The 27,714-nt window shown below is 40.1% G+C and overlaps 1 protein-coding gene across 2 annotated transcripts in view; it reads right to left on the minus strand.

Annotated features, from left to right (window-relative positions):
* Positions 1-243: 243 nt before the first annotated feature.
* LOC113017214 (serine/threonine-protein kinase DCLK2-like) overlaps positions 244-27,714 on the minus strand; it is a 29,399-nt gene continuing 1,928 nt past the window's right edge. The window contains exons 2-16 of one of the 2 annotated variants that reach the window (XM_026160369.1): positions 26,438-27,683; positions 18,312-18,691; positions 13,429-13,555; positions 13,041-13,166; positions 11,761-11,834; positions 11,591-11,666; positions 10,931-11,036; positions 10,353-10,410; positions 10,145-10,264; positions 9,746-9,892; positions 8,680-8,813; positions 7,582-7,659; positions 7,321-7,417; positions 6,870-6,950; positions 244-6,746 (exon numbers count right to left, since the gene is read on the minus strand). In XM_026160369.1, the coding sequence (XP_026016154.1) occupies positions 6,606-6,746; positions 6,870-6,950; positions 7,321-7,417; positions 7,582-7,659; positions 8,680-8,813; positions 9,746-9,892; positions 10,145-10,264; positions 10,353-10,410; positions 10,931-11,036; positions 11,591-11,666; positions 11,761-11,834; positions 13,041-13,166; positions 13,429-13,555; positions 18,312-18,691; positions 26,438-26,873 (2,181 nt within the window). In that variant the 5' untranslated portion in view covers positions 26,874-27,683 and the 3' untranslated portion in view covers positions 244-6,605. Of the gene's footprint in view, positions 6,747-6,869; positions 6,951-7,320; positions 7,418-7,581; positions 7,660-8,679; positions 8,814-9,745; positions 9,893-10,144; positions 10,265-10,352; positions 10,411-10,930; positions 11,037-11,584; positions 11,667-11,760; positions 11,835-13,040; positions 13,167-13,428; positions 13,556-18,311; positions 18,692-26,437; positions 27,684-27,714 lie in introns of both variants that reach the window. The other variant, XM_026160368.1, reaches the window with a different exon arrangement.

Here is a 27,714-nt window from a genome sequence, read left to right on the forward strand (position 1 = left end):
GTCTGAGCGGCGTATGCACTTTGGAGATCACATTTTATGCCAGTTACGCGGAAGACATCCGGAAGACTTGTGTGTGTTATTGGGAGGGTTGGGTTTGGGGGGCAGGGGGTGGGTCGTCTCTGCTTGCCTTTCTGTAAAAGTACACCACTATGTGTCAAATCTGTCTTATTTGTGTTATGTTATCTATCCATGTCTCTATGTTTGTATGTATGTATCACAAGTTTCCAAAAAACAGCACTTCAACATTGTATCATTGCATTAGTTTAATTTTCACAGTTGAATGCATTTGTTTCCTCAGTACAAATCAGGGTATACCCCCCTTCTTCTCCAGCTTAATATCAGCAAACATCCATGTTTCATATGAACACACATCACATTACAGATCATTATTAGCATTAACACATGTCTACAACATGTCGTTAAAACTCTTTTCTTCACTCCTCTCCTTCCACATCAAGCCAAGACTAGTTTTCCTAAAAAGCACCTCAAGGTGAACTTATGGTTAATCTTCCACAGCTTTGAAGAAATTTGAGCTGCAAAGCAAGCCTTTTTTTTCTTGTTGAATTGTCCAGTTTGATTGTGTTAACAAATCGATTGTGTCTAAATTCGTAAATTAAAGATTTTTCATGCAAAAATCCTGTTATTAAATGATTTAAGACATTCTTTAGTAAATTGTACTGACCTTAAAGATCAACCTCAGACTCAGATTTCTTTTTGGAAAACCAGCCCAGTTTGGTTCAAAATCCTAACTTGTCTAGTGCATAAAAAATAAAAATAAAATAAATAAAATCAGCTCCTGTCTATAATGAGGCATGATGTAAAATGATCACACACACTCAATCAATCACATCCCATAAAAACACAAAGGACCCAGTAATCACAGCCACCCGGGTCAAAGTGAAACTGAATCATCTGTTTCCAACTTTGCTCAAAACAGTTCAAAGTGTACTATTGACATAGTAAAACCTTACAGCTCATGATCATCAGGGTTTTAATGTCAAAGTTTTTCATTTACAACCAAAAATAGAGATTTTTTTTTCATTTGACAGCTACCTTTCTTTGGAGAATTGCAAATGTCATGGACCAAACATCTAAAACATGTAAAACCAGCCAAGCTGTATACAGTGATAATGACAACGATGTACTGACGTGCAAGAATGTTAAATTATTTGCTGGATGCTTGAAACACCCAAAGAAATCAGTAAATTTAAGGTCACACATCAGTTAGACTAATTGCAAGAATGTAAAGAATTTAAAAAAAAAAAACAACAACCGAAAAAAACCAATCAACTGACTTTGAAAACATAAAATTTATATTAAACTTTGCATGAGAAATTGTTTTCTTCCCAATAATTTGACTGCAAATTGTGTCCCAAAATTCCTTGAGAAGATTTGGTAAACCATAATAAATTTGAAAACTAAAAGTAATAACAAAGGCAGGAAATGAAACTAAAGTAGATTTGTGAAAATGGTTGGCAGTTAAATTTGCACAATGGGTTCAAAGTCGACAACAGCAAAAACTAATAGATGCTGAAACGCATCAACACAAGTGAAACATCAAGTTTGGCTTCTTGTTGACGCGGGTGGCTGCAACAGTAGCAACAAAAAGGCTCTTCTTGGTTTGGTATGAAGTATAAAAAGGAAACAATTAAGACTACTGGGTTCATAGCAGGCATAGAAGGTCAAAGACCGAGCCGCTGACTGAGAGTTTGGCTGCCGCTGAAGGTCTTCATGAGTGTTCAATGTGAGAAGATATGTACGGCTAGCTTGTTAGCAACATTCTAAATACATCGTCGGTGCTACTGAATATAATACTGTCAGTGTTACCGTCAGCAGTTACTGAGTACATGACCGTGCCATTGTGATTTATAATACTGCAGGGCTGTAACAAAATGTCCAAACATTAAAACATATGACAGTAACTGGTGCTAATTTGGTGCTAATGATATAATGCCATTCAGAACACAATTAAATTGTTTTAATTCTGGGGCTTATTTTATTGTTTCACCTAAAAGAAAATGACCCCAACAATGTATCTGTCTGCAGCTATTGTTCTGCTGTACATCACAGGCCATTTAATTGTTTAAAGAAAACAGTCACGTATTCAAGGCTCTGCAAAAGTCCCTTTTCTAGACATTGAGGTGTTTAAGATTTTGAAACGTGAGTGTACCAGCAAGGTAAAGTGTGTTTTTTTTTACTGTTTTTTTGTGCAGCATGCATTGGTTATTATCACACCAATCATTGGGCCGGGTCTTCTTAAACTGTTGCATATGACATTTTCTTTTTTCAACTTCTTCATGTTGCTGGAATTTGTTGTAGGTATTAGTTTATGCATATTTATGATTGTATTATTTATTAAAAGCTTGTTCAGTGGTTCCTGTAATTGCCTAGGTACAGTCAGGTAGCTGTAACTTTTTAATGTGTGAGATAAATAATTTTCTGCCCTTCAAAACAGTTTGTGAGCTCGAAGTTATTTCATTAGTCCCACTCATGAACACTTCAAATGCCCCTGCCAAACTCTCAATGAGCAGCTCCAGCCTAAGGTCAAGGCCATGGAAAGGTTATGCTAAGCTCAAAGGTCACGGTAAGGTCATAACACTGCATTAGGTCAACGCATTTACCCAGATGACGATTGACACTTGGTTTCAAGTTTTAAAGAAAGATGCAAACAGACTCAGAACTTACAAACCTCATACATTCCAGTTTTTCCACAGGACTTCAAACATTATGTCGTGGAAATCAACTACCCACGCACACAAACACACTTTTTTGTCGTTGTCGTTTTTAAAAACAGGCATTCCTTCATTCTCACTGATGTATGATCAGTAATATCACAGACAGCATGATGGGTGTGTGGATGGAGCAATATGATTGGTGACACCTCACAGACGCATAACCACATGATGAAAGAGCTCTGTCAGTGTCCAGTCCTTCGTTGCTACCAAATCTATCAAGAACTTGACTTTAAGGTAAGAACTCTTACTTCACACCCTTCAGAAACTCCACTATTCTTTAAATTTAATAAGTATCTATTGAGAATGACAAAATGTTCCAATATCAATGTGGAAAATCATTTGTTTCATCCAAGAAACGCAGTCTCTTTGGGCAGCACAAGGTTTTTTCAGGGTGCTGACACCACATGTCTACAATGAGACTTTTTTTCTTTTTCATCGTCGTAGTATTTGTTCAGGCTGCTACTGTTTCCCTACTTCACAACTGACTCACACAGACAAACAGACAACAACAGACAGAGTGATATTTACATTATTTACAACAGATTTTATCCTCCGTAAACTGCTGTGAACCGAGGAGAGGCAGTAAGCTCGGGGACTAGACTCAAAGGTGACCTTTATCTCAGTCATACTGCAGGTAGAAACTTTAAAAGGTTGTTGAAATTGTTTTTGAAAATGTGACATTTTGAAGTCCCTCAGTTCATTTCAGATACAGTGCGAAGCCTGGGGGAATAGGTAAAGGGCAGAAGGCGAGTGAGACGACAGGACGTGTCCTTCAGAGGAACAAAAGGAGTCTTTGTACATAAGGCTCATTGTTTTTTGGCTTTCAGTGTTCAGAAAGTGGCTTGAAAAAACCTTCACTGAAAAATTCCAACTGGAAACTATGCTTTTAATTTAACTATTTATCAAAACCTTTAACTGCTTAATTTTACTTAATTTGTTTAATGACATATTTTAAATATTTGCTAACAATTTGAAGTGCTGTAGTTTAATATGTATTTAAACCTAGCGTCCTATTTTAACAGTATATTTACTTTCTGTGCAGTACACAGTTATGTGAAAATGAAACTAAGTGCACCGCATGATTTTTATCTTTTACAATCAATTTTAATCTTTCTCTGTATAACTTTATCACAGCTAAAGTTATCAGTCTCTCACACTGTCGTGCGGGAATTTTGGCTCACTCTTCTTTACAGCCGGAATCAAATGATTAGTTCATTACCAGGCCTCTGGAGAACTTTAAGATGTGTCAAGGAGGTGATTTAGTTATTAAAATCAGCTGTGTTGGATCAATGACACATCTAAAACCTGCAGGACACCGGCCCTTGAGGCCTGGAGTTGGACATCCCTGTCTTAGATCATCGAGGTTTATGTTTATGCACAGCTCTGTTAATGTCCTGTTAGAGGACCTCAATCAGGTAGAGGTCAGGAGTCATTGCAAGCCCTTGATTCTTTTGATTTTCCTGTTACATGACCCAATTTCAGCCAAGCGTTTGTTGTAAAAAAGATGGCCTCAAATTTTACTCTAGAATACTTTGATTACAGAGGAGTTCATGGTCAACTCAATGCACGCAAACCATACTTGTTCAGGCTTTTCTGGTTATACTATAAACCTCAATGTTTGTGTGTAAATTTTCATTTGTTTAATCTACACACAAACTTGGTGTACATGCATTAACGTAAGATTCCATACAGAATACACTCGCAAAATGTGAACTTTGGACAGAGAATCTTTTCTTTTTTTACAGTCTTTTTCCAGCTGATGAAGTATCCTATGTTTAGATTTGCCAGTATCTCGCAGTAGGAAAAGTCAATTTCCCAAAATCCAGACAAATTCTGAGTGCTTCAAAACCAAAGCAAACACAACGAGCCTTCATGTGTGGCTATCATAAATATCAAACTTCTAGGGACTTTAACTTGTAAGAGAAAGCAATTAACCAGCAGTGTAAACAGGCACAGTACTCAATCACCTCCCCAGTTTGCAGGTGCAAGTAGAAGAAATGAGAGACGTCCTTCGGACCAGCAGAAGGAGGGCTGGAGGGCAAAGGCAGAAGAAATGCGACGTTTCCCGGAATAAATGGAAGACATCCTGGTTGCCTAGCAGCAGGGACTACAGAAACGATAACCTCTAAACCAGAGAGAGCATTTGAAAATGAGTCAGGTGTTCATATCTTAATGAAAGTGGTTGACGCCTTTTTACAGCCGTCCAATCAGTTTTTCCAGTGTCATTCAGATAAGAGGTAAGAGCCATTTACAAGAAATGGTAATACAGTCCAATCAGACTCTGGATCATAAAACAAGATGAGTTGAATAGCACCTTCATGGTGTCCCGACATCGATATAGTGTGCGTCCTTCAAGTAGCCGGGCATTGTGTCTCACAACAAAATGGGCATTTAATAGCATTCTAATAGAGCTCATCAGCAGCAGAGACGTGTCTTGTAAAAGTCTTCAGTAGTTTTAATGGCACAGACCAAAGGTGGGATGGTGTTCACAGGATAGACAAATAGTAGAGAAACTGGTTTGTGCAACAAACTCCCATTGTTGCAGACTTGTGCAGCTTCCAGTAGAAATAAAGAAGAAAAAACATACAAAAAACCCCCCAAACAGTACATCCATCCAACCAAGGGAAGCAGAATGACTCCAGAGTAAAAGTAAGGGAACACGACTGCTTCCAGCAAATCAAAATAGTGAACAACTGTTCTAGACACTAAACTAAGTTTGGGGACACTTACTTGGTTGGTTTGAGATGACACAGGTTGTATTCTAAATCATGTAAGAAGGGAAGTGTTGGGTTTTCACTTGATCTAAGGAAACTTATTATTTCCACTAACTTACATATTTGGTTTTCCAGATGGTATAGGATGGGCCACATTTGCTCGTTTTCCTGTCCTCCTCCTCCTCCTTTCCTTTCTTCAGTCAATTTATAGAAAACAATCTGCATTCTTGACTGGACTTTTTGGATTCTACTTGGTGAATAAAGAATGTCTCCATGACCCGATAGGGGATATGTTCTAGACCTGAGAGAACCTGTTTGTTGGTGATATGTTTGGGGTAGATTAGAAAGAATGTATTTTGATGACGAAGATTAAACTGAACATACTTTAAATCACATTCAATTTACTTTTTTCGGTTCTTGGCCAGGGGAGCCAGAGAGACCATATTTAAGGAACTTGTTGGGTTTCCAGACTAATGTTTGCTTTCTAATTAGCAAAGTAAAGTTTGTAAAGTAAAGCAAAGTAAAGATTCAATCACATTTCTGATTAAAGAATGTATAGTATCGTGTTCGATTCAAGCAGATGACGGGTGACTGACAGGACTTGCTGACTTGCACAGGGAGAAATTGGATTAATTCCACATCACAAGAGAGGGAAATTGTTTTATACCTCACAACCAAAATGGGAATATTTGTGGAAGAAAACTGAACCAAATCATTTTGTTTCACAAAGCATGACGGGACTGGTTTCATGTCAAGTAGATTGAACTAGATTGGTTTTAAATGGTGGGACCTCTTTTCGGTCTTTAGAAGAATGAACATGTCCAAGAGAAAGAGGTGTAGAAACTTCTTCAAGTCCGATATGTTCTGTTCAGTTTCCTGAAGATGAAATTAAATAAAAGCCAAGAGGAAGTGATTGGTTTGGTTTTAAATGGAAATGAGAGAAAGCTAGAATTCAAAGCAGAGTTGTTGGCTTCTAGAAGTTAAAACTCATTTAACTAAGGTGACATGATGTCATGTAACAGGTTCTAGACCAGATTAAAGGGAACCGATCTGGTCTGGGAATTAATGAGACGTTCAGATATAAAGAAACTTTCTGGGTTTCCAGTGGACCAAACAAAGACTGTTCTGTTCTTCCATTCAATAAGGGGGATGTGTTTTAGACCAGAGGTGAGGGAACTTGCTTGGTTTCAAGTATTGGGGATTCTTCTGGTTCCTCTGGTTCCTCTGTTTCCAATGTGTCTCCACTGTTCTGCTCTTCAGCGCTGCTCACAGTGTTGGATTCTATAGGAGCCTCATCCTAGACAAACACACCATATTTTACTATGAAAATGAAAATAAGCATTGAGTATCGATGACCACCAAGTTAATAATTACTGTATTATTGCAGTATTGATGAGATTACATGTCTGAGTGCCCTTACCGTCACCCAGGGGTGCGACAGGACCTCCTCGGCAGTGAAACGGGCATCCACATTCACTTGCAGCATCTGACTTATCAGCATCTGAGGACCAGATCATGCAACAGTTACCAGTCTGCAGTACACCGTACCAATGTGCTGCTTACTAGGTCACACTGCTGTATTTCATGCTATGTGCCTTTGCTTTATATGGTTTCTCTTTTCACTTTGTCCTGCTGAATAGCCTCTAATTTTGAGATGGTTAAAATTCAGTTTTGTGCTTCCTAAACCCACTAAATAAGAGATCAAACCACTGAAACTTCATAAGAACTGGAAAAACATTAACTCAAAAACCATCTTAGCAAAATGCAGGGCTTTAGTCAATGGTGAAGCCACAAGATAATAATATTTGTTCTTGAGCTGATGTCGGATACCAAACAATGTATTTACTGTTTGCAAACTTCATGAATGGTACCTTTGCTGGAAGACTGATGGTGTCCCAGTCTGGAGACGGAAACTCCAGCTTCCCTCTGAGGATCTGATCAAACAGCTCCTCCTGAATATTATTCTCACTGAGGAAGAGAAAGAATCAGGAAAAGCTGTTTATTAACGTAACCAAAATGATGGTAGGTCACATGATACCAAAGCAATACAAAAGACAAGACTGCGTTAATACAACAAATGAAACAATTAACACATGCACGACTGGATAAACAACAACTTTATGCTAACTCACCTTCTGAAAGGAGGAAATCCACACAGCAGGATGTAGGTGATCACGCCTGCCGCCCAGATGTCCACCTTTAGACCATAACTGCACACATACACAAACAAAACAGTGTAATATAAGAGACGGTCAACTATAAATAAACGTTTATAAGAAAAGGTAAGAAGTTTTTTTCTTTACAAGCAAAAAATAAAATAAATATATATTGATACATTTCTGACTTAAGTTATACTACATGTTGTAAACAATATTTTTTTTTATAGCAACAGGATACAAAGCAATTATTCTGGAGGTCAATTTTTTTCAAAGACTTATTACATTAACTGTCACTAAATTTAAATATTTATATTTATTTAACATTCATATATATTTTAATAAAGTGAAATTTTGGTCTTTTCATTTGAATAATTCTTTTAAATTGAAGTTTTTTCATTCATTTAATTCATTCATTATCCATTTAAAATTAAAGCTTTAGAATCAGACAACAATGCCTCATATGTAATGTACATATATATAAAACCACCAAATATATTACATTTATTCAGACCACCACCAAATGTAAGGTATATGTCACAGCTGCCCTAAATTCACAGTATTTGTAATTAATTTTTACATTTCTATAATGGTTACTCCACCAGTATGTTCAAACTCTTTAATCAAAGTGATTAATTGCTAAAAATAATGTTGTCACCCTGTGTATTTTCAAATTTACTGTTTTATAAAACAGTTGGGAAAAAAAGTAATGCACAACTTTTGAATGAAGATGACAAATTAATGGGTTTTAGAGCTATTTATTTTAGTTTATTTTATTCTGCTAAGCAAAAAACATATTGCATTGTATCAAGAGCCAGCCTTTGACCAAGACTGTACTGACAATTTTAAATTGGTTATTTATTATTTGGATCTGCTATTTTACATTTTTTATGAATGCAGCTGTAGAAATGAGACAGAAAACAGGTCTTTAAATGTGCTCTTCATGTGCACAGCTTAATTTGCAGTATTTTTCTGCAGACCTAACAATCTAATATTCCTGCTTTCAACCATCTGTCCCAATCGACTTCAGAAAAGGAGATTAGCATAAATTTGGGGTTTTGTGACCTCCCTTACCCGGTCTCAGCGATGATCTCCGGGGCGACGTATGTCGGCGTGCCACAAACAGTGTACAGTGGTCCTTCCACCACTGTCGCCAAACCAAAATCCCCCAGCTTCAATGACTTAGTGCCATCTGGATATTCACAAACCTGCGGGATACAAATACATGAAATCTTCCCAAGGTGTACACAAAGACTGCAATCAGAGGAGGTAAACAGCTCCACAGGCTTATTTTACGAACCTGATAATCATGTTTCCAAATAAATCAGGAAGTCAACAGAAGTAATAATTACTCAGCATAATATATAAGTATAAGATACCTTTATTAGTCCCACGAGTAGGAAAATCATCAACCTATAGTTAAAACAATACAGCTTTTTTAAAAGAATGACCTAAAAGAAGTATTGTAAATAAATTACTTACAAGGTATACACTATATATTACCTTCAATTTATGTTCAAAGTATTCAAAAAAGTAAAAAATTACTCATTAAAACGTGTCATGAACTTACACTGTTCTTAAGTTAAAGTTTGCCTTACTTACGTTAGGTAATCATTTTTAATGGTAAATGGCCTGTATTTGTAAAGCGCTTTACTAGTCCCTAAGGACCCCAAAGCGCTTTACACATCCAGTCATCCACCCATTCACACACATATTCACACACTGGTGATGGCAGGCTACATTGTAGCCACAGCCGCCCTGGGGCGCACTGACAGAGGCTGCCGGACACTGGCGCCACGGGGCCCTCTGACCACCACCAGTAAGCCACGGTTGAAGTGTCTTGCCCAAGGACACAATGACTGAGACTGTCCAAGCCGGGGCTCGAACCGGCAACCTTCCGATTACAAGGTGAACTCCCAACTCTTGAGCCATGATCGCCCCAAAAACACATTAAAATTGTAAATGTAAAATAAACAATGAAGAGGTGCATAGTTTGTAGACTACAGTTTATATGATTTAAAATTCAAGAAACTGTTAAAATAAAAGCTTCACAATTGTTTTTTCATCTTTTCTGAATTTAAAAAACGTAACTGCAAAATAAAATTCAAGTATTGTGAACACAATGTGTGCATGTTCGTACCAGCAGGTTCTCTGGTTTGATGTCTCGGTGTACGATGTTCATTTGGTGCAGGTACTTGATGGCTCCGGCCAGGTTGAACACCATGGCGCTGGCGTCTCGCTCGCTGTACTTTGTAGAGGAAGTGATGGCGTCGAACAGATCTCCACCCTGAACAAACAAAGGCATGAAAATAATACATTTGTTGTGTTTCATAAAAAGAATAAGAGCACTGGAGTGTTAGCAACTTTTGTGGTGATTGAAAAGTTCTTCGGTTTCTTTATTTTTCTACATGAAAAACAGAGGCAGCAACAGAAGCTGAAACCTGAAAAACATTCAGTTCATAGTTTTTGCTTCAATAAGCAGCTGAAAGTTCCCAATGTAATAACACTTTCTGGAGAAAACAGGAAGAAGAGGCGAAACCTTGACGAGCTCCATGACCAGGAACAGCTGAGTGAGCGTTTCGTCCACCTCGATTAACTGGATGATGCTCGGATGTCGAACCCTCCTCAGGACCGCCACTTCATTTTCTATCAGGTGCTCCTGTTTACACACACAGAGGTTTGGTGTCTTCATCATTTCAGAGGACTTTACATAAACTCAGGATTAGTCAGAGATCAGTGAGTCTTACCTTCCCACAGCAACGAGCTTTGTCTATGATCTTCAGAGCATACTCCTGTCCTGTTGACCTGTCAGTCAAAGAAAGATAAAATATTACAGATTCACACACCTCCTGAATCCCAGTGTTGAGCTACTGCACTCAGAGGGCCACACTGAGCCTGAGAATAATACACAAAATCTGTCTGTGTTTGTTTCTTTGACCACAAACTTCTCCAAGACCATCAGAAGTTCAGCAGCCAACCTTGGCACACAGGTATATCTTCGGTCCCTTGAGGTTCTTATGTATATCACATCATGTTGCCTAGCAAACATTTAGCATTTCTGGACCTATAACACCTTATACCTTATAAAAGCATTGCAACGTTTTAATAATAACATCTAATTTATATCTACAAAACTTGAATTATGCATGATATGTCGTAACAGCATCATGTTACCTGGCAACTATCTAGCAAAGGGCTAACATGAGGCATTTTTTGCATATAAACTTCCCCTACCCCTTCTAGTTTTTGACTTTTCTCAGTGTGATTAAGTATATCAGTTTACAAACAGCAGGTGCATTCACTGAGTTATGCGATGGTTATTTACCTCTCCACGCACTCCTTCACCACAGCAAAGTTTCCGTCTCCGATCACCTTTCCAACCTTGTACTTCTCGTTGATGGTTGAGGAAGAAACTGTTCGATTGCCGTTCACTGTGAAAAGAAGACTTTTCAAATGTCACTGACTTCCTAAAGTCTGAACACACAACCTCTGAGTTAACCTGAAAGTTTCAGAGTTTGACAACTTCCTTCAAAGCCTCACCTCAGAAAATCTGCTTTCAAACCCACAGAGTCACAGATGTGCTGTCATCCTTACCCCCTCCTAAGCCACTGAGCCTTTTCTCTGGGTTTTTATTTGGTCTTTTGACTTTCAAGCACTTGTGCGACCCTCAGAGTGCAAGCCAGGGAGCATGCACTGATGCCAGAGGCTCAATGCTTTCAGCCTGGCACTGGGCACACAGTGAGGTTCTCAGCCACCATGTGTACTTTTATCAAGAAGCTGTTTTTAAATAATTCACTTTGATATTCAGCCTATAGCCTCTCAGGTCTTTCAAACAGCCATCAAACTCACTCAACTTCTGTGTCATGTAGGAGCTTTTTTTTGTAAAGTTGGATCTGTTACCAAGAAGTTCACATTTCACGGTCACTGACTTCAGATATTACACTCACAAACTGCAGACTTGATTAAAAGATAAACACACCTTCACCTTCACCTTCAGCAGTGTCATCTGGCTGTTCAGCCTCTCCGTTTACATCAGTGGAGGAAGCACGACGAGGTGAGATCTGAAGACAAATGTAAGGATGAACCATTATACATTTTCATTGCAAACAACAATTACAAATAGAAACAATCCATCAATCATCTGATCATTGTGACCTTGAGGCTGCGTCGAGTCCCGGGGCTGGTGGGGGATGGGCTGGACCTGGATGATTTTCCAGAGGTCTCATTAGCTGAAAGCAAGAAGGAAGTGATCTGATTGGTCAAAATAATTGTATACACATACCTGCATGAGTTTGAAGACAGTGATGAAGAAGTATGTGGTGGAAGAAACAGATGGTTAAGTGTGCTAAGAAATTATTCATGTACTTCATTCTTACTTGAGTGCCCATTTTCTGCAATTTAAACCTGGTCCCTTGTGAAAAAATGCCCACAATTCTACTCAGAGAACACTGACAGATGTTCATTATTCCATGTAAACAGGGACAGCCGTTTATCAGTTTAACCAGTTTGTGAAAATATTATGAAACGATCTTGCTTTGTAGCCCTTGATGTAACTAACTGAACCTATTGCAATACTAATCTAAATCCCTTTAAACCAGGGATAGGCCATGTGAGTCTTCCAGTGATATCTCTTTGTGACTATCAACACTAAATAAGACTTTTACCTACCACAGATGCATTAAATCGCTTCACTAAAAAGCAGCAGAAATCAATTACCACACATGCTTTGCCCAATTGTGGGTGCTGACACTGCACCAAGAGCTGGCACACAGTCTGCTGTGCAAATTTCACCGCTAATTTATTTATATTTTGCTGAATATTTTGCACTGAAATATGAATTTACTGTTAATCAGATCTTTGCTTTTTTGTTACGTTTTTTTCCTTTGCTCCTCCATGGCATGTTACACAAAGCGCTATGAGTGGAAAAGTGCTTTTTGAGGACACGCTGTACTGCGAGATGACATATGGCAATAAGTTTTTTTGGCTAACAGCTCTTTAGAATCACTTTGTTGGTGCAAAAATGTTATTTAATTTCTTTTAAAGTGTCTGAGATTTTTCAGAGATTCGAGTAAAGAGGCAGGAACAAGTGATGTGTTTTGCGTTTGTGTTTTGTTGCAGCAAAGTGTCTAAAGATACATTATTTTTACTACGTAAGCTGTTACCATATGTGTAGAAAACACTGGCTGATTATATGAGTTGTTAAAAAAAAAAAAAAAAAAAAGAATTTCGGTGCAACTTTTAATTTGAGTGAGAAAGCACTATGTGAATAAAGGGTTATAGTTCAGATGCCCAAGGCTGAGAAACAAGGACTTTTAGCAACACTTAGATGATAGAAGAACTGTGTATGTACTTTTTGTGACATCAACCTGACAAAAACTTCTTGTTATATCTTTCTACTGATAGTTATTAGCGGCGGTTTTCTTATTGCTTCATACCTGGACCAGGTGACTTTGTCCTGGGCGGACCTTTGGGTAGAGTCCTAGAGGAGGAGAAGCCGGAGCTGCTGGGGGTCTTGGTTGTTTTCTGAGGGGCAGATGAGCGAGAGACCTTGGTCCTGCACTCTGGAAAGAGAGAAAAGGGTCGTGTAAAACTGAGAGCTACACATTCTCTCAGTGGTTAACAGGATTGTGTTATGAGCAGGCTTTTGATGTTTTTCATATTTGTATTTGCACATGTAAACATGTAAATACAACTGAATAAACCCTCCCCCAATTTTGTGAGTCTTTGTTTTTCTTTTTACGATTCAAATAATTTGTTGTTTGCTAACAAAAAACAGAAAAACACTCTACAAACAATACAAAGATGGGTGTGCGTCTGTGTTACCATTCACAAAGGCCGGTGTTTTGCTGCTGTGTGTGAGCACAAAGTCGTCCTGAGCGTAGCGAAACTTCTCTGGACCGCAGGCCATAAACACATCGTCATCCCCGAAAAAATCCTGCAAACAGGTCAGCTGCACACACAAAGAGAAGCACACGCTGTGATTCATCAGATTTTAGGAAAAGCTGCAGCGGCATATGTGTGTTCAGAGTGTGTGTGTGTGTGTAGCAACACCAGACATGTGTGCATGTGTGTGTCTGTGAGAGAGCAACAGAGCAGATGACAGATGGGAAATTTTGAATCATGTTTACAGCTGGCAACGCTTCAATGGGCTCTGACACACACACACACACACACACACACACACACACACACACACACACACACACACACACACACACACACACACACACAGGCACAATGTGCTGTCTAAGGAACTGTTTTGAGGATTAAATAGAAATTGCACATCAAACTGTCCGAGATTCAGAGAGAGGGAGGAGCAAGAGAACAAAGAGTGGGAGAGGAAAAGATGCAGAAATGAAGGATGAACAAAGGTATAGGAACAGGTATAAAAGATGAGAGGTTTACAGTTAAGGCTCAGTCATCAAAGTGAAATTCATCCCTGTTTCCTCACACAAACGCTGAGACTGCTCACAGGGCTGGTTGGAATATGAATATGAAAAGATCCTCTCACATCCCAGTTTTTGACGCAAGTGATTGCTAGATTTTAATCAACCCACAGAGCCTCTCAGAGTGACTACAAACAAATTTGATTTTAGCTAATTAGCTCTTTAAGTTGTCCCAGTTTATTCATTAGTCACATTAAATCATTAAGTCCCGACTCGGCACTGTGAAGGATTCCTCTGTGGTATAGACAAGTTATTTTCCTCCCACAGTGGAGCTTCCTCCATTTCAGACTCTGGTCCGTGCTCTCAAAATGGCTCGCTATTGACCGACTGCACATATGATTGATTTAGTGAAAAAGGCAAATAGTCAAGTATTGAGAATTAGCTTATACTCATGGTCTCCGGTCATAGCTTCTAATGCTGGTGTGAAGAGGACAAAAATCTAAAACACAAAACCTTGGTGTTTCTTCAGGTTCAACAACGCAAGTGACCAATTACACTGTTGTGTGATGTGGAAGAAAACTGCACATCTCTACTCTATTTGTGTTAGGCTGAGGTCAGGGACGGGGTTAGGGTTCTGGGGTCAGAGTTTCCACATCACAAAACTATGATATCACAACAGTGTCATTGGTCACTTGTAATGTTGAAGCTGGACCAATATTGATTATGATTACCATGAGACATCTACAAAAAGAGGATATCAGACGACGCCTGCAATTACCAGGTTACCCTAGCAGCCAGTTTCTGTATCATATCAAGTATGGTGGACCACTCTCGAGCACGTGTCACGCATTTCATTCATTCATTAGTATTCCATGTTACTTTTTCCACTCATGACTTATTTGTATTTATTCTTATCAGTCACCAGTGTACACTGACAATATACAGATGAAATAACTTAATATGAGCCAAACCAATATATTAGACTAATTTCTTCACTGTTAAGCTGCTTTCCACACTCAGACAGCAACTGATACAAAGTCATTTCAATGCTGTACGGTTGCCATGGGGACCACACTCCCCCTAACGGTTCCGGAACTGGACTGAACATTCTGTGTGTGTCTGTAGCAAGGGGCTGTTCCTAGATAGCTGGTTGCTACGGTAACCACACTGCAATGTCAAAGTATGTGAATGTGTGTATGTGAAACGGGATTTCTGTCCCACTCTTTAAAGAGGCTGTACAAACTGAAGGAACAGGGCAAGGACGCACGCACGCACGCACGCACGCACGCACACACGCACACACACACGCGCACACACACACACACACACACACACACACACACACACACACTCTCGCCTTGTTCCTGTGAGACTGACTAAATGAAATGAAGCAGTCTGAGGCAGAAAGAGAATAAAAGCCCTCATTACAATTCATGCCTTTCAAAATAAAAACATTCATTTACACAAAACTATTATTTGTTTTTTTTTGTTTCTGTCTGTTGATGTTGAAGTCAGCTGCATTTATTTTCAGATATAAAATACAGTATAAATACAGCAGAAAACACCAGCATGTTACTCAAGAGGTTGAAGAATTGTGTAAATAAAAAGTTCCTGCTGCTACAAGTCAGGGTTGGGCATTTCCACTACCTTATATGTTTTCTATTTTCTATTACTGACAAAAATCATCCTCATTATTTTATCCTCTTACAGACAGACGACCATTTACACTCACATCTATGAGCAATTTAAAATCACAAATTAACCTAACACCACTAACTGTCTGCCATTGGACTGTTGGAGGAAGCTATGAGAGAGCCCATGTGAATATGAGGTGAACATGTGAACTCGACAGTACCAACCAACGTGCTATGTTGGTGAAGAGTTGGAGGAGGTAGGTGGGGAGAGAGAAGTCCGAGTATGTATTCCTGTTTTGTGCCAGGGCACCAAAACAAATATGAATGATAAACAAAATACTCATTCCAAGTTTTTTTAGGGTTTCATTAAATTGGTAATGCTGATTGGTGAATCCTGTTTGTGGATAGGTTAATTTTCTCTTTAAGTCTTTTATAATCTTTTCGTACTATAACTTTTCAAGTGTGATATCAGATTAATTTTTTTTAGTTCTTCTTATGAACTTTTGAAAAGGGTCAATGTTCATATATAAACTTTGCCCGGGGGAATGCTTTTAAAGTAAAAACAATGAGACTGTTAAGGAGGCAGATGCAATGGATACTTTTATTTTGAAGGAAGCGTCTGCAGAATGTGTTTTTATTTTTCCCAAGGCAATGGTGCAGCTACATCTTAACAAACGGAGACAGTTTTGTGCCTTGTGTGTGTGTTTCTGAGGGTGAACTCAGTAGACTTATGTGTAAGTGTGTGTGTACAAGTCTGAGCTGCATTCACTACAACAAGCTTCTTTCAGTCACACCGGCGCCTCGACATGCTGTCTTTGCTTTTCTTCAGCTCTCCGTTATCAGCGTCACAGTTATCTGTAACTTCAAAGACAGAGCGCGTGCATGTGTGGGGTAAAAATAACCCTGCCGTGTGATGCGTTTAAATCCTTAACCCAATATGAGCTCACAAAAGCATTTTGAGGAGGATCAGCTCCTAGTCAGACTCTGTTCAAATTAACTTCAGCTGACTGCTGCAGTTCCAGGGCTTCAAACACATGTACTTATAAAGAGCAGAGAGTGCAGATTTAAACTTCAAGGAGACTACGCTAACCACCCGTACACTTTACACTGAAAATTGCACCTTAAATGAACTCTTTTATATATGATGAATCCCAAAATGAAACACATTCCTGGAGTAATTTTATAATGAAGTGCTGTAATTTGATTTCCGCAGTCAGCCCTCGTTCACTGGCCCTGTGTTGTCTGAGTGTGCGTCAGTTTAGAGCTCAGCGAAACGGCTGAAATTACTTTAACTGTGTGTCACAGTCAGGCTGTGAACATTACCCACAGTATGTCTAGTTCAACCCATTTGTTGCTGTCATTTTTTCTAATTAAACCGTAAATTGCTGCCAAAAAATAGAGAACTTCAGAAGAGAAGATATGACACTTAAAGAATGCTGAATAGAAATCAGTGGGAGAATTCTCCACTGCTAGAGACGACAGATGTCCTGCTCCTGAACTGGGAAATGCATGAGCCATGTGTTGTCACTCTAATGCAAGTTCATGGCAGTTCTAAGTAAAGATGATGGTAAGTGGCTTTCGGTATCTATAACCTGCATTAGCATATGATGAGTGCTTTAGTGGTAGGAAGCACAAATGTTGATGGATTCTAGCTTTAATAAGAGTTTTGTGATTGGTGGTTTCAGGATCTCATTCCTGCTTTTTGCAGATGATGCAGTTCTGTTGCCTTCAGCTCCCAAAGGGGAAGTTTTTAAGTGAGTGGGAACCGCAGATAAAAATCAGCACCTTAAAGTCTAAAGCCATGGTTCTCAGACAGAAAAGGGTGTGCCCAGAGGAGTGCCCACTCTGGGTGAAGAACAAGTTGTCGACCCAAGAGTTGGTGAATTCTGTGAGGTTGTCTGTTTATCAGACGATCTAAGCTCCTACATAGCCTAACGTGTAGCCATTAGGTCAGGGTGGATACCGCCAGTGGAAATAAGCTTTCTAGCAGCGTGTCTGGGCTCAGCCTTAGACACAGGGTGAAAAGTGTTTTCATGGAGGCAGCAGGCGACCATATGCTGCAAGTCTGAAATGTAGCAGACCGAGTTTGAGTCAGAATCCCATCCCTTTGATGTGTGTCTTCACTCTCTCTCCCTGTACTCCCGTCCCCCCAAAAAATCATCTTCAGCTTTATTCTTCTAATTTCCATGAATAACTGGCTCTTATAAGGAAAAAATACAGTGGGCTAAATGAGTATAAATAGATGTCACTTTTGGTACATACACAAGATGAATCTGAAACACCTGCATTGACTCCATCAGACTAACATCGAACTGTAGAAGCACTTAATAGCTTAATAATTGATGGCACAGGATGCAGGAGTGAACTTTTCAGTCTAGAGGCAGGTGTAAATCATTACTTTGTGTTTCACTCATTAAGGATTTCCTCCTGAGCTTCCTCTAGGTGTAAGTGGGACTGAAAAGAAGTGAGCAGGCTCTCTTTAGTTCATGGATTTCTAAGTACGAGTACTTTATATGTCTATGATTATGCAGGACAGATGTGTTCTCCACTGAAGCTGCTAAAAGTCTGAACATACTGTGTAAGCGTCCATGTTTGCTGCTTTATCAATCCATGAAGTAGCTTCATGTTGCAGCTTTTTCAATGTTTGTGTCAAAGAACAAAACAGGAACACCAAAAGTTATCAAACCTGTTTCCCGTCCAGCGTGTAGAGCTTCTTTACTGCTCCAGAGTCCAGCTTGATGGCCTCGGTGATGTCCGCCAGCACCTGTTCGAAGGAGTGCGCCGTCTTCTTGTTCAGGAGAATCCTCACTGCCTTTCGAGGCTTCACGCCGCTGCGGATCACCGTCACCAACTTGGGTTTGATGAAGTCTTTGCTCTCTCTGCCCTCTCGACTTTCGGGGCGATCTTTGGGGACGGTCGTCGACACTCCTGTGGATGCCGTGGAGGCTCCACTTGACCTTGCTGTTCCAGGCCCAGTGCTGGCACCGGGCTTCCAGCTTGGGACGGAGATCTTGGTGTAGTCGACCTTCCGGTAAGGCTCGTTGGAGGCACAAATGTAGCACTCGCCTGAGCAGCAAGGCAGGGTGTGAGGAGGAAAAGTTACATTAAAAACAAATACTGCAAAGGTTTTACAGGAGAAACTTTTGACTAAAATTAACCAAAAACCATTAAAGCTCAATATCGTACACTGAAAAAAAAAAGCATTAAATATCTCACATAGTTAACTTAAATATTAGGCTTTTATGAAATGTGTGTTCAAGGACACCAAATGCCACCAAAGACGGACGCTGTTTTAGCACGTTAATTGCAATTTCTATTTCTATTTTGTTGTGTGTTTTAACCGGGGTTAATAAAGCTATTAACTGTATCTTAATTTTCTAATGTATTTTTTATTTTAATTGTACATCAGTTTGCGACTTTGTGCCAATTAAAAGCACTTTACAAATGACCTTTACTTACATACAAAGTGTAGCAGTGGGCAATGGGCCCTGAAGTACACTTTGCAATATCAACAGCAGCATGGAGAAAGGCAGGCACGATTAATCAGCTGCCATGACTGCAGTCCTTAGGCTTTGAATTCACCACATTTAAATTATATTAAAAAAATCCTTCTGCTACATTTTGTTCACCCGGAACGCAGCCCTGTTCTTCATCCTGTGCCCACTTTTTTATATCTGCAGTTCATTTCCGTGTGTCTCAGAAGTATTTTGCTGCCTTCTGTCTTTTCCTTACTTGGATTTTTATTGCATGTTCTTGGCAGTTTTTTGCATAGTACTAATCCTTTCAAGTAAAAATTAAGTTATCGGTTCTTTAATAGACCATCATCACAAAGATTGTGACCATAACAAAGCAACAATATTCAAGCAACAACTTCGATAGAAACATTAAGCAAAGTGAACTGGCTCTAAAAGGCAGCCTTGAATACAGGAAGCTATGCTGTGTCATCTGTACCTGCTGGCTGTTGTCATGGACGCAGTTAAAAGGTGAAATAAGTGAGTGATGTACAGGAGGGCGTTCAGGGTCACAGGCTTATTCGAGAGCGCGGTAATACAAGCTTTGTGTGTGACAGTGGATGAAGAGAAGGTGACAGCAGATGTCAGATTCACTCCTCTCACTCTGTCTGATCTGCTGGAAAACTGAACAGCTCGTCACTCGTCAGAGCGTTCAAGCACCCAGGCAGGAAATATGGAAATGATGAGCATGCAGTGTTTCATATCGCAGCGCAGCTCCAATTAATCTGACTGCGATGAGTATGATAATAAAATGTAAAGTCAGACTGATAATCCAGTTTTGTTTCCACATAAGCTGTTATTCAAAAACAGCTTGTTTCACTTAGTGGTCATATTAGAATTAGTTATACTACCTTAACAGATGTACTAGCTATGAATAGAGCCTTATTTACATAAAGTGTTCCCTACAAAATAAAGACGTTACATTGCTATAGTTTGCAACCCAAATTAAGTAAAAAGACAGTTTAATCTATTTCTTGCAAATTTTTTGGCTGGTGGGAGGGGCTAAGAGTAGAGCTGCTATTACTACACATCAGACTGAGCTGGATGAGGTGGTGGCATCTCACTACAATGCTTCCGGGATGCTTCCTGGGAGTCTTACTGGCAGGAGGCTTCAGGGCAGACCCAGGACATGCCAGAGAGATTATGTCTCTCATCTCAGCTGGCCTGGGAATGCTGCAGTGTCTCTCCCAAGAAGAGCCGAAGGTGGTGGCTGGTCTCTGCTTACACTGCTGCCTCTGAAACCCAGTCAGTAACCAGCAGGAAATAAGCAGTGGAAACCTAAGAACGCCACCATTCAAACCCTTTTAATTCAAGGGGTTCTTTTTCTGTATTGTGTTTTTTTTTTTTTTTAAACTACAGCTTCAACATGTTGAGATCTCCAAAATCTGCCAGGAGTGGTTAGAAAATGATCATATTATTAGGGGCAAATTATGGCTGACCTATTATTTAAAGACACTTTTAAACACACTATAATTACAAATTTTCTTCCACATCAATGATCTCATTGTCACATTAAAGGGGAAAAGAACCCATTATCATTTCACATAGACCAAGGTTTCATTTTCAGATTATCAGTTGGGGGGGGGGGGGGGGGGGGGGTTGTTAGGCTAACTGATCATTTTAAAATTGACCATGCGTTTGAATGCGAGTCTCTGTGTTAGCCCTGCAACAGCCCGATCCACCCCGCCTCGAATTTCTCACCCCATCCCACAACCCAGAACTGGATAAGCAGAAGAAAATGGACAGATATACATCCATGATGTGGCCATCACTTCACTGCTTGTGCTTATACCAGACTGACCAACCTGTGCACTGCCTGGTTGGATTACAAGAAGGCCTATGACTCAATGCCCCACAGCTGGATACTGGAATGCCTAGAATTGTACAAGATCAATGGGACCCTAAGAGCCTTCATCAGGAACTCAATGGGGATGTGGCGTACAACACTAGAGGCCAACTCCAAGCCCATAGCACAAGTCACCATCAAGTGCGGGATCTACCAAGGAGATGCTCTGTCCCCACTGCTGTTCTGCATAGGCCTGAACCCCCTCAGTGAGATCATTAACAAGACTGGCTACGGATACCGACTACGGAACGGAGCAGTTGTCAGCCACCTCCTGTACATGGATGACATCAAGCTGTATGCCAAGAGTGAACGAGACATCGATTCACTGATCCACACTACCAGGCTATACAGCAATGACATTGGAATGTCGTTCGGACTGGAGAAGTGTAGTCGGATGGTAACAAAGAGAGGGAAGGTAGTCAGAACTGAGGGGATTGAACTACCAGAAGGCAACATTGCAGACATAGAGGACAGTTACAAGTACTTGGGGATCCCACAGGCGAATGGGAACCATGAAGAGGCCGCTAGAAAAGCTGCAACCACCAAGTACCTGCAGAGGGTCAGGCAAGTCCTGAGGAGTCAGCTGAATGGTAAGAACAAGATCCGGGCCATCAACACGTACGCCCTGCCCGTGATCAGGTACCCTGCTGGGGTAATAGGCTGGCCAAAGGAGGAGATAGAAGCCACTGACATAAAGACAAGAAAGCTCCTTACCATGCATGGAGGGTTTCACCCCAAATCCAGCACCCTGAGGCTGTACGCTAAGCGGAAGGAAGGGGGCCGGGGACTGGTGAGTGTCAGCACCACAGTCCAGGATGAGACAACGAACATCCAAGAATACATTAGGAAGATGGCCCCAACTGACCGAGTGCTCAGTGAATACCTCAGGCAGCAGAAACCCAAGAAAGAGGAGGGAGACGAGGAACCATCATGGAAGGACAGGCCCCTGCACGGTATGTACCACCGGCAGATAGAGGAGGTGGCTGATATCCAGAAATCCTACCAGTGGCTGGACAAAGCTGGACTGAAAGACAGCACAGAGGCACTAATCATGGCAGCACAAGAACAAGCTCTGAGTACAAGATCCATAGAGGCTGGGGTCTATCACACCAGGCAAGACCCCAGGTGCAGGCTGTGTAAAGATGCCCCAGAGACAATCCAGCACATAACAGCAGGGTGCAAGATGCTAGCAGGCAAGGCATACATAGAACGCCATAACCAAGTGGCCGGCATAGTGTACAGGAACATCTGTGCCGAGTATAACCTGGAAGTCCCGAGGTCAAAATGGGAGATGCCCCCAAGGGTGGTGGAGAATGACCGAGCTAAGATCCTGTGGGACTTCCAGATACAGACGGACAAAATGGTGGTGGCTAACCAACCGGACATAGTGGTGGTAGACAAACAGAAGAAGACGGCCGTAGTGATCGATGTAGCGGTTCCGAAAGTGCCTGCAAAACACATCACACCCTTCATGTCCAGGACTGCATGACAACTCTGAAGGTGTCCTGTACAGCCTGGCACCAGGACATTAGTAGCAGATCGTTAAATTTGTGAGCTGGAGCCACCATAGATCATAGCTGCTGTTTTTGTTTTTAATGTTTTTCCTCATCAGCATCTGCATGAAAAGGAAATGCCTAAGATTCAAGAAACAAAAAATATTTGACATTTTGCTGATCAGAAACAACTAAACTATTAAAATAGATGTTCCCTTTGGCAATTTTAACTTTTATGGCACAGTTTTTGATGTATGTAAAGAAAGAAAAGAATGAACAATAAAGTTCTACCAATGATGACAAACAGTTTAATTCCTTTATTATCCTCTTACTTAGATTAGCGACTAATGTGCATGTGCCTAAATTTATTTGAGCTTTAAATCTGTCATCAGTTAAATCCATTGGGCTGTTTGTATAAAGAGTTTTTAAATATAAGATAAAATTATAAATTATACTAAGGCTCCAGCAGACTGCAGCTGATCACATGTACAACAGCCTCCAGCCACATATCCTGTTTTACCTTATATGGTTAAAAATGGCTCACCTAACACTCCCCTCTCTCTTCGTCTTTATCTCACTACCTTTCCAACGTGCACACCTTTCACTCTCTTTTAAAATCAGACACACGCTTATCTGTGCCAGCAAGCCTCTAGTAAAATGCCCCTTTTTTCCTCCCTTTGTTTCATCCCCATTACATGTTGACACACACACTCTTTCTCTGCAGGTATTGTGTGTGTGACCTTGTCTCTCCACATGCAGGCTTTCACTTTGCAATTCAAACCAGATGGACAGGATTGCTGCAGGTATTCATTCAAATACCTCAGTGACTAAACACAGAAGCACCGTCTGTGTGTCGATACGACATTAGAGCTGAGACACCGGCACAGTCTCTGTTCAGGAGCTGTTTAATGTAAAGACGCGACAAACGGGAAATTTAATGAAGGGTACTTTTAATATTTCAGCTTTTAAGGTTAAGAAATTATCGCATTGATTAATTAACAAACATTTGCAGCTTATTTGTGGAGTTTGGGACAATTTTTTAAGCATTAGTTTCAAAATAAAAACTTTTCTGAAGCTATTGTCTTTATTATTTTTATTGTGTCCATTAAATTCACTTGACTCAAGGTTTTTTTGTCTATAAAAAGCTACAGATTGCACCTTCGTGGCTTTTTATAGACAAAAAGTAGACCTTCAACCAGGAGACTGAGGTTTGAGCCCCCTTTTCCCTATTACTTTTAGACTTTTTTGTTTTGTTTCATTTTAATTAGGATTTAATAAAACAAAATGCTTTACAAAATCTTATAATTTAAAAGCAATGGAAAAGGATTCAAATAAGATTAAAATCAAGAAGGTTTAAACACTTAAAACCATTTTTGTGTGATTATATTGTTAAAAATAGGGGAAAATTTAAAAAGTTCAAAGAAACTTCCTAGTGATTCATTAATGATGAAGCAAACCAGACTTCCTCAAGCACTGAAATGGTTTAGTTGGGTTTTCTAAAACATGCTTTGGATTAAAAATAATAATAATTTTATTACAACCATAAAACATGATGTATATGAGCCGATTGTTATGGCTGCTGCCAAGCCTAGAAAAACCTGAAAGGTTATGATATTTGAAATCTCTGTCACAGTACTTTTGAAATGCTAAACCAATAATCTTGACATTCAGCAGGACACACTCAGATCAATCATCCCAGTGCATTAGCTGCTTTCCAGCACAGCTAATCAGATAATCCATGTTTCCCCCTCTGTTACAGCTCGAATACTCAGTTAAGTTGTGAGCGATGACTTTTCCACTTCACACTCGCAGCTTTGAGCCGCTGTGGTCTGTTTGTCGTTGTTAAGTGCTTAAGAGCGATGCATCTGTCTTTTAGTAGATCTCCGGCTGAACAGCTTCCTGGCACTAACGCTCATCAGAGGACATTAAACCAGTCACTCATCAATATTGATGATAAGTGATGTTACTCAGCCACTGGTCTGTTTCTCACTAAATGACTTTAGGGCAACAGGATGAGCAGAGTGAGTGGACCTCGGAGTTGCTGTTAAATTATCCAGGAATATTGTTCGTGCGTATAAATTTTAGATGTGGAAGACTTATGAGCATTTATGAGATACATGCTTCTTTAGAAGATAAAGTACACTTGAAGTTTACAAGAGGATATTGGAGACAGGATATAACACATAATGATGGGTCATTAGATGACTGTGCACTGAATATGTGAAGGCATTAGTGGAACTGCTCAGTTTGGTCTTCTAGATATTATCTTTATTACTGTAATTACGTCACAATAATTTTGAGGGGTTAAAAAGTGCTTGAAAAATTCTGTCAAAAGTGGTAAAAAAACTACATTATAGCATATCAATAACATAGCCTGCACGAAACCCAACAGGAAGTCCATTTTTACGGCATTTGCACTAAGCTGAAGTTTTTCCATTTCAAGGCATTATTCTTTAGAATAGTCATTTGTCAAACATTGGCAAAAAACTGCAATGTTAATCCCATTGAAGATTTTGAGCTAATTATTCACATAATATATGGGCAGTCCAATCTAAACATCTAGGTGATGCTAAATGACGAAGCTGGTGGGCTTTCCCTGAACGGTCTGTTGGCAACAGCAAAAAACAAACAAACAAAAAAACCCACAACTGTAATTGTTGGATGTTCTGTAATGTCACACGTTGGGCAAAACAATTGATGGATGTATGTGTGCAACAGCCAGTTATCCATCCTGGGCTTAAAATATCCACAGGAAGCAGGTAGACCTATCAAAGGTGTGTGATCCCAATCATCACTGCCGGCAGTTTCAATTAACTGGATATCAGTTTAAAAGAGAAAGGAGTGTGACTAGATGGTGGGAAGGTATCATTTTCAATAAAATGTTAAAAAACACAATTTTCCTTTGCTTCAACTTTAATGAGCTATGCGTTTACTGGTGGGTTCAGTTATCCCACATACATACAGTGTCACCATGGACAAAATCTATGGTAGAGATGATGGGATACGTCCCTAAGATACCTAAGTACCTTAAATTGCTCCCACCAAAATTTAACCAACACATATGCACTTATTTATTAATCACAAGCTTTACTTGGAGTCTCCAGCTTAAAATCTTCAATAGGATTAACACTACTGTAAATCTGCATGTGCATAAAAACTACACAGGGACAACTTCACCAAATTACAGGATATATAGTGTCAGGGGTCGATTCAGTAGTGGACAACATGATACTTTTTATACAGAAACAGCTGTACACCTCAGACAGGTCCTGGGTTATTTCCCCAATGAATATTAAAACCGATATACCCTTGAGTATTACTGTATTGATTATGTACTTATCAGTCTGCTGTTGATGTACACAGAAATAAATAATTCAAGCATGTTTGGATAACAAAAGCCAAGAGGGAGCCGAGAGGAAGGAAACATGAGGAAGTTTAAACAAGACAGGCCACTTGATTGATCTGTGGTGAGAGTAATCAACTGAAGTCTGCACAAAATTATGACTCAGTGACAAATGACTACTGTATATTTATTTTAAGGATATGCAACATTTGCAGACAAAACAAAGATTCAATAGTCAGCAAGACCACTGCTAATATAAAGCACCTGACATCAAAAATCTAACAAAGGGAACAAATGCGTAGGTGGTCAACTAGGAATGGAAATGGCTGTAGACCAATTTTGACTAATTTTATGATGACAAATGATCCAGGAGATCAGATGCTTTCGACAAAGACATTATTGATGAGTATTGGCAGAGTAAATAGGGATCAAATTAAAAAATGCCCTAACCACAATCCAGATAATAGTCTTAAAATATTTGTACTAACCACAGTAAGTGTGCACCCATAGCCTACTAAAGCGTGACATTTTCTACCTCAGCTGGGCATTTTTGCTCATTGCCTAAAGGTTTGTGATTGACAAGTTGTTAGAAAATGAAAACCAAGCTGCCAGTCTTACCTTCCACCAGCTCATCCATACTGGTGATCTTCTTGCTGCCATCTATAGTGTAGATCACCCGCACTCCTTGAGGCAGATGCAGGTTATCCGCCAACGAGCGTGTGAGCTCCATTAGCAGAGCGTCGTACGATCTGAACCGGTCACTAGAAACAGCGTACACCAGGCCCTTAAAGTACCGGTCTCCGTTGCGATAAAACCGGACCTTTTTGGCTCGTTTCTCCGAGGTGAGCGCCTGCAGGGTGCGGGTCCGGTAGTAGCTGCAGTTGGCGCTGTGAGCAGGACTAGGGACCAGGCTGCTGCCCCTGGAGCTCGGGCCAGACCCTCCACCACCAGCACTGCTGGTGGAATCATCTCTCTTGGCCCGGGTGGAGCGTCCTCGCCGAACCTTGTCACGTTCGTCAAAATGCTCCAACTCGAGGGTCTTACTCAGAGACATGGCGGATAACAGTCCAGTAACATTCAACGAAATCCGTGCTAGAAAAGAATCATCCTTCAAACAGCAGGAAAAAGTTTATCCAAGCTATGTAGTCCAGATCTTGCTCACGTAGAGATAATGTGATAAGTAATCCCTAAAAAATGTGTTATAACTTGGAGACTTCCTTCCAGTAGATAGATTCTCATAGACCAGCTGTAGTCCTAAGACTTCTAAGATGATCTGTAGTCCAGTTGGCCTGAACGAAGAACCAGCACTGTGGCAATCACACCAGTCATGGTTCATTTAAATCAACTGAAATCTTCATAATCCAGGTGAAATCCCCAAAACTACATCAGGTCACTTTGATGTAAATCCAGCTTAAGTCAGAACTCAAAAATATCCTTTATCCAATTTAAAAATCCTTAAAAATCATGTATTATGTTCATGCTCTAATCCGTGATGTCCACTGGTCAATAAGTTTGGGGTTGTAACTGTAAGGTTTTTGTTTCACCTTATTTTTAGCTAATTCAATGTGAATGTGAAGGCAAGTCTGATCCTTGAATTACAGATTTTTCCCACCAAGGCTAAACCTCCACTTGATTATCTGTCTGTCCTCACAGTCACCTACCTGCAGTGTCAGGAACGCAGCTGTAACGTCAGTGATCTGGCTTTGAACTCAGTACTTTGAATGAACAGACCTTAGACAACCCATTCAATCGACTCCAGGTTTAGATCTGGGCCAGTGCCTCGAAGTCCCTCTAATCCTGCTTGATTTGGGATTTATGTCTCATTCACAATTTCTCTTCTAGTGTCCTCACCATCCCTCCGTCACTGGGGAAAAAAAGAAGAAATGACAATCACA

The sequence above is a fragment of the Astatotilapia calliptera genome, unplaced genomic scaffold (genome assembly GCF_900246225.1).
Source record: "Astatotilapia calliptera unplaced genomic scaffold, fAstCal1.2 U_scaffold_1, whole genome shotgun sequence".
NCBI lineage: Eukaryota > Metazoa > Chordata > Actinopteri > Cichliformes > Cichlidae > Astatotilapia > Astatotilapia calliptera.